At 39.4% G+C, this 7,757-nt stretch overlaps 1 protein-coding gene across 1 annotated transcript in view; it reads right to left on the bottom strand.

Annotated features, from left to right (window-relative positions):
• The window catches only part of GPI (glucose-6-phosphate isomerase), a 29,485-nt gene that overhangs the window by 10,388 nt on the left and 11,340 nt on the right, over positions 1 to 7,757 (bottom strand). The window contains exons 5-8 of the mRNA XM_019535865.1: positions 3,958 to 4,041; positions 3,738 to 3,884; positions 1,737 to 1,808; positions 506 to 550 (exon numbers count right to left, since the gene is read on the bottom strand). Coding sequence (XP_019391410.1) covers positions 506 to 550; positions 1,737 to 1,808; positions 3,738 to 3,884; positions 3,958 to 4,041 — 348 coding nt within the window. The remainder of the gene's footprint in view (positions 1 to 505; positions 551 to 1,736; positions 1,809 to 3,737; positions 3,885 to 3,957; positions 4,042 to 7,757) is intronic.

Genomic DNA, 7,757 nt, shown 5'->3' with positions numbered 1-7,757 from the left:
AGCACCTATATTGAACACCTTCAAGAGCAAATTGGATGCTTATCTTGCTGGGATCCTATGACCCCAGCTGACTTCCTGCCCTTTGGGCAAGGGGCTGGACTCGATGATCTTCCGAGGTCCCTTCCAGCCCTAATGTCTATGAAACTTATCCCCGAGGTTTCAACAGGTATAAAAATCCAGGATATGACTATTTAAGCAGTAAGAAACACTGTTTGTGAGAATGGGAAAGCTACTTTAAGTGTAAATTCAACTAAGGGGAAAGTTCATGTCTATACAGGATCTCTGAACAGGTTCTCTCATACTAGATATGCTCCCCACACCTTCAGCCCAGCTCTTCTTCTAATCCACCAGTCACAATCTTTCACTTTTCATCTACAAGAAAACTTCCTTCTTGGAAGGGGAACAATCTGGAAACCAAGAAGCATTTTGTCTTGAACAGACATGAGTTTTTTTTACATGAGATAACTCCATGGCCTTTAATACGGATTTAAAGTGATATACTTACTCCATTGGTAGACAAGGCAACAAAATGCTTGGCCACTGCAGAAGGCTTTAATAAAATAAAAATTAAAGCAATTAGACACATACAATGTGCCAATATTTTGCATTACAGGTAATTAAGCTGGCATAGCTCCAATAGAAATATTAATAACCTCTTTTAGATTTGCTGTCATTTGTACTTGAACACATTACTACCATTGCCACGTGTGCTATATTTGCATTCTTAAATGAACCTGAGTTCAACCTGTGACCATATGGCTATTTTAAGAGATTTGGTAGCACACTGGAACCAATTCAAAGTAATGTGCAAATATAAAAAGGTAGTCTCTCTATACAGCAGGTACTAAATATCTTGGAGCAACCATACTCCACATTCAAAAACAGTGCTGACTATCACTGTATATAGCTAGTCCTGGTGACCAGATTTTGGAGCAGCCAGGATTTCTTTCAGAAGTAGTAGAGAGAGACTAGAATCAAAAGGTCAGGAGATGCAAGAAGATCCTTTCCTTGTTACTTTAGTGGCACTACTCCAAGTTACAGGTCTGAACTCCAACCTCTCACTTGGCCATTTAAGCCTTTTGGAACTTGTAGAGACAGGGAAGTGCCATTGTATGGATAGTAAAGTGAGGAACAGCCTCAAAGTCTGAGATTGATAGCAAGTACAGCCATGCTCATGGGAACAGGTCAGAAACAGGTTTGCATTTAAAAGAGTAAGTCATAGGTGGGTAGGAAAAGAGCGAGATAGAAGACTCCTAAATCATAGGTCGGGCATCTGCTGGAGTCATGCTAGTGTACACATCAGCTACAACTTCTTTTATAGCTTTGAAAGCTTTGCCAAGTACTGGAAGGCCAATTCCTGGAGGCAGCATCGCCTCAAGTTGCCTCTGCACAGAAGCCTGACAGTTGTGCCATCTTATCGGGTAGTTGAGAGGCACAAACATCTACTCATGATTTTAAAAGCCAAATAGTTTTCTACAGGGGATTTTAGGTGCAACTCAAATGACCATCTAAAGTTAAAAACTAAAATGATTTTATCACTAACTTAAAGGAGACAGACAACCTGCAACTTTAATGATGATGCACCAGCATTTAATGTGCTTGGGACATGTTGAACTCTAGAGCTGGTGTTTGAGCACCTATTGGCTCTGCTCCAAGGCTTCCTCAGAATGACTAAGGGCAGTTTCTACTTAGCAGATACTATATTCTGTTGTGTAACTTAAGCATATTACACTTACATCATTAGCAGCATGGAGGAACCACTCTTTGGCTGTTTCTGCATTGGTAATAGTTTCCTGGGTGGTGAAAGTCTGCGCAGCAGAAAAAGAAAAAAAGAGATGTCAATAGTCACGAGTAGGAAGTACAAACTGTATTTGAGAAATGCAAGACTAGTTCAGTCTGTGAAACTATGTCCAATCAAGTTATTCCAGCTTCAAGCAGAGTAATCTACATTTTCATACGAGATAGAGACAACAGCAAACAGCTTTCAAGGAAGAGCACGCAATCAGGCCTGCAGAAACTTGTATTTCTAGGTACATGTTTAGCTTCCTGGTTTCATACTACAATAGGTTTGGACACCTAATGGGTATTTATGATGTTTGTTTGCAGACACATCAGTTTCAATTTGTGTAACTGAAGCTACTGGGGACTAGACTAGCTACTCCAAGACTTTCAGTTAGACATCAGCACTAAAGAAAAAAGTTTAAAGTGTCCAACCAGGACAACTATCCAGTTAGGTTGTTGCCCCTCTTCCTATTGGTTCTAATTTCCATTTTTCATATTCAGGACACTTTGTTCTCCTTATTTCTGCTTTGACTCTTCCTATAACTTCATTCTGCTTATTAGAGAGACCATTTTCCTGCTTTATGAAGTGTGCAGAGAAGGTCAGTCATGCAGTCCTGCAAAGATCATCCACAGCCATTCTGATTTACTCAACCATCAAAATTTAGTTTTGAGGGTGAACATAATGTTCATTCTACTCCCATCCATCTCCAGAATTATTTCATTATGAAACTTAAGTTTGTTAGAGGGGAAAAAATGCCATTCATTCACTTCCAAATATATCCAATTATCTATAAAGTCTGACAAATAGAAATCAAAGTGTTACTCTTTTAATGTGGCAATATTTTAAGGCTCTGAACCGTGATGCTTGAACTCAATTATACACAAAACAATGTAACTGGTCATTTTGAAGTTTTCGTCTTACTCCATGCACAGTTGCTGTTCTATATTACTGCCAGTATGAGATAATAAGCAAATCAAGGTCAGCTTTACACATGTGGGAATTTGTGCCTTTGTAAAATACAACAGAACCCCTTTGGTCTCAAAGTGAAGGGAGGCCAATCATAGAACTACAGCATTTCTGTCTTTGTTATTTCTTCAGACAAGACAGCAGGCAGAACAGTCTACTTTGTATTTCCCAAAGAGGAAGACAAAAAAACACTCAGTAACTATATTAATAAATGAAGGTAGAGCTAACTCCAGTAAGTCTGAGAAAAGCAGAATGCTCTTCCCCTGTTGCAATTGAAAAGACTTACTGTAGCTTAGTTAATAGCTTAGTATTTTAAACTCTTTGAAGAGAGGATTGTCATTTTGTTATGTGCTTACATAGTACACAGAAAAGGTCTCAGACAGCACCACAGTACAAACAACAAATTTAGGACATATGTTACCAAATCCTAATTTCAAGATAGCTTGGGTGTACTATATAGTGCATTAAAGTTATTGTGTTAAAAAGCCTACGGCTCAAGAAGCTGAGTCTAAAATAAAAGTTACAATGTAAACGTGGAAAGTGCCCAAAATAAAAGTACGGGGATAAGTTAAACCTCATTTTGAATTTTAAGGACTCCACAGAATATTAGGTGCACAAACACACACAAGATTCAGAAGAAAAACCCAGAGAGTTCAACCGAGTTCAGTTATGGTCTTTCTGAATTTACTGCAACAGTAGAATTGATCTAGTTTTTCTCCTAGTCAAAAAACAAGTGAAAACTAAGAGTTGGCATTTTCTTAGAGGTGCCCCAACTCTAATGATGTTGAGGACTCCGTGCCAGAAGGATCATAAGTTATGTTTTCAGAATCTTTTTTGGATACAGCTCACCTTTTTTGGACAAAAACTGAGCATAATTTAAACAATGGGAAATTCTTTTTTGCATGCTCTGCGATTCATGGGCATTTATTTTGGCCAAACCTTTCACAAGTCAAGAAAAATTAGAGACAAGCATGTGTATTTGCTATACCTTAGATGCAATGATGAAGAGTGTAGTCTCAGGATTAAGCTCAGCCAGGGTTTTGGCCATATGAGTACCATCAATGTTAGACACAAACCAAACACGGGGACCTCCCTTGGAATATGGTTTCAGTGCTTCAGTTACCATCAGGGGGCCCTGAAAAATAGCAAAATAGTTAGCATATTACACACACACACGGATATGTGGAAATCAATACCACAGAGCTTACCAAGTCTGAGCCACCAATGCCAACATTGACCACATCAGTCATGGACTTTCCAGTGTAGCCTTTCCAGTCTCCACTACGAACTTTCTACAATAAATATATAAAAAAATATATATATTTATTTCACAATTATGATTAAATTATAAGAAATTTACCAGTATATTTATTTTTATCAACTCCTGCCAAGAGGCTCTAAGTAGGCTCTCCTATTAATCAAAAGAAAACAGAGTAAACAAATGCACAGCTAAGAAAATAAAGTCTGTAAAGAAACATAAGAAACAGGGCTTGATAATTTGGAAAGGAACTGCCCTATAAAAGGGCCAAATTAAAAAATAAAAATAAAAATCAGATTTTACCTAGGCACGTTTCTACTCAAAACTAGTGAGAACTGTACCTGATGTTCACAAGGTAGAACGTGCCCCTTACTGTAAGGCAGTACTGAATATTAAAAGCTTCATGCTGTTCAGTATGCAAGGGACTCCCCACACCACTCCAGCCAAAGCTCTGCATACTAATACCAATACCAAAATTTAAAATTAGAGAGATCTCTAAAGAAATTCCCCAATTCTAATGTCGCAACTTTCCTGCAGTGTGCTTAAGTCACTTCAGATTATTCCAATAGCACTTTCTCTTCAGCTATGCCTTTTTAAGTTAAAATGACTCCACTAAAGAAAAACTTTAGACACATGGTTATGGTAGTAGTTATGGCAACCTCAGTTACAGACCACGCTTTTAAATCTTACCTGCTGAGTTTTACCCTCAGCTAAAATCAAGTGACCCCAGGTTTTATGTCCACACTGGGATAGGACAGAACAAGTTAGTTAAATACAATTATTTTGGTAACACACATGGGCACGTTTCATGAAGACAAAGTTTCCAGGTGCTAGCTCTGAAGACCAAAGTCCTACCTACCTAACAGGTCTAGCAAAGACAGTAGCAGTGGCAGCTTCCCCACATTGCACCATCCATACTTCTTATCCTAACCATGAGGAAGAACTTCTAGGGTATAAAGAGGCTGTACGATTTCTATGGCTTATTCAGTGCTTAGACTAAGACTGCCAACATGGGTACCAATTAGTGTCAATTATTTTGGTTTTGGCATTTATCCACTGGGAACTGGATCTAGTCCAAACTCACTTTGCATAGACTAACCACATGCTTGTCAGGCAGTGGCCACTACCACATGGGCAGGATTCACACTCTCAAACTACCAAGCGCAGACAAGAGCTCATTAGCATCCAAGTTTGGCACCCAGGCAAATAAAACTCACCAAGTCACAAGCCAGTTCCCAATTTGGTATCCATATTTTTTCCTGTATCACTTGTCCCTAGAGTGCTAATTCTTTGTGCCTATGGCAGATACCAGGACTAATCCAACAGACTTTTACACTTTAAAGCTAATGCTATACCAAACCAAAGCAGTTATTTATGACTGGAGTAAATGTTTGAACTAACCAGAGTGAACAGTCATATAGTTAAAATTGCAAGTACAGTTGAAGGTTACAGATATCTTAACAGAAGACCACAAGAAATGACTGTATAACTAGAAGAGACTATAAAAAGTAATCTATAGTAAAAGGACTCCTCTTGGATAAAACATTCTGGAATTGTCAGTGCAACTGGCAGAAGTGGTAAGTGAGCTGGGAACCTCCAGACTGATGCACAGATTAGAATAATGACTTTAAGGGGAAGTTTCTTGTAGATAACTGTTCTCCAGCAAATCTGATATGAGCAAGTTGTTAAAAAAAGTTAGAGAGAGAAAAAACAGTAATTGTGTGCCTTAATGCCACCTGTGCCATAAAATATGTCCCCCAATACACCATAATTACCTGAATCCAAGATTACTTTAAGTTTAAGATGAATACCCAGTACTTATATTCTATCTTATCAATTTGTTATAATTTTCCATATATAGAATCTCAGTACTGGAGGGTCATCTTAAATTAAATCCTATCCCCCCACAACAGAAGTGGCGGGGAAAACAGTGGTAGGGGACAGGAGGGTGAGAAGCCAGACTCCTGCCTGCCCCCTGCTCTTTGCTCCCCACCATGCCTGTCCCCTGCCACTTGGCCCCTGTACCCATTACCACATGCCCTCCCCACCCCTTGCATCTCCATGCCTGTGCCTGTCCTCATGCTGCCTCTCCTGCTCTGGTGTGGGGGGAGAAGGGGAAGGAGTGGCTTGGGGACGGCAGGAGGCAGGCAGAATGGTCTCCCCGTGCTTCCCCCACTGCAAGCCCTTTCCTCTACTAAATGAGAAATCAGGGAAGTGTTTCCTTGAGAATTAGGTGAGTCAGTCATTCAAAGAACAATTCAAGTGAGATCTGGATCCATTAGTACAAGCTACTATTGCCCCTCATTCTTTCTAAAGTTAGGCAAGGCAGTGCAGTGCTCCATATTACAGGCAACAGAGCAGAGTTATACAAGTAGAAGTGTTGAAACAAATTAACTCTGGTGCTTGATACCTGACAAAAGTGTTTCATCTTGTCCAACACCTTGTTCACTTCTGGAGTGACATCCTTGCCATCAACTAATATTGGAACATTGGAACGATTCCTCAGGGCAATATGAAGCACAGCCCGGTTCTGAAATAAGAAAGCATTGTCGATATACAAAAATGTTAACAGAAGCAATTCTGCAGTGTAGATGTATAAACCACCACATCCAAAAGGCAGCAGTGTAGGCAGGCGTTAGTGCCCTTAACACTATCTAAGGATCTCTTAGGTTCTTAAAGTGAAAGACTTCTGTTAACAGTAGACTGCATCTCTCCATATTCCCAACATAGCTAGTATTATGACATCCAACCACCTGACTCAATTTGTAAGAATCAGTGAAACATGGTCTAAAAAGCATTCTATGGAGGTGTGCAACCTGTCCAGTAGGCCAATAATGGATTGTAGTGAAATATAATGAAATAAAATGTGTAACTGAAGTCCAAGATCTTGTGAAATGTAAGATGCATTACAACCGCTTTTCAACATTCGAGGAGGTACAGCAACTTTGAGCTCAGTAGGTGAAAGTTATGCAACAAAAGAACAATTAGGGCTGATTCTATAATCAACTCAAGATATTATACTTAAGGGAGTGAACGTTCTTCAGCAGTTTATCAATAACTACTCTGGAATAGGTAGATAAGCACATATTAATAGAAGCCATGTCATAGGAAAGGATGTGATAAGTGTACTATTCTATACTACTACTCTCAATAAAATTGCTCTGCGAATGCTCACATAGTTAATACCCAGATGCAGTGTTAACATATTAAGCCAGCATTTCTCAACCCAGAAGTGGGTCGCAAGACTATATGAAAGGGTTGCAAACAAACTTTAAAAATAGATGAACAAACTTTAAAGATAGAGTCTCCTTTAAAAAAGAAAAACATGAAAAACTGTGACTTGGAACTTTGCCAACCTGCAAGTGAAAGTCTGCAAGGGACTGCTTGGGGCTTTCCCTGCCCCATGCACTGAGGGGCTGGAGCCTGGGCACGGGGAGCAGAGGATCAGGAGCGAGGGGTCCTGAGCTAGGACTGGCCACTGATTTTTACAAGTGGGTCCTGGTACAAAAAAAATTGAGAACCACTGTATTAAGGTATGGCATGGTAGATTTGATTTAAATCATATCAATTTAAATCATGATTTAGATCACTGGTCACGAAGCCTTGATTTAATCATTCCTTTCTACAAAAAAAAAAAAAAAATGCGGTCTTGTTGTTTGATAGCCTTTATTCTTCTTGAAACGCTGCACTTCTAGAAAATGCTAAGGGCTTTGTGTGTACACAAACTTGCAGTACAATAGTAAGGGTGAT

Source organism: Crocodylus porosus, unplaced genomic scaffold (genome assembly GCF_001723895.1).
Source record: "Crocodylus porosus isolate Cpor-Errol unplaced genomic scaffold, CroPor_comp1, whole genome shotgun sequence".
In the NCBI taxonomy this organism is placed as follows: domain Eukaryota; kingdom Metazoa; phylum Chordata; order Crocodylia; family Crocodylidae; genus Crocodylus; species Crocodylus porosus.
This window is presented reverse-complemented; position numbering and strand designations above follow the sequence as displayed.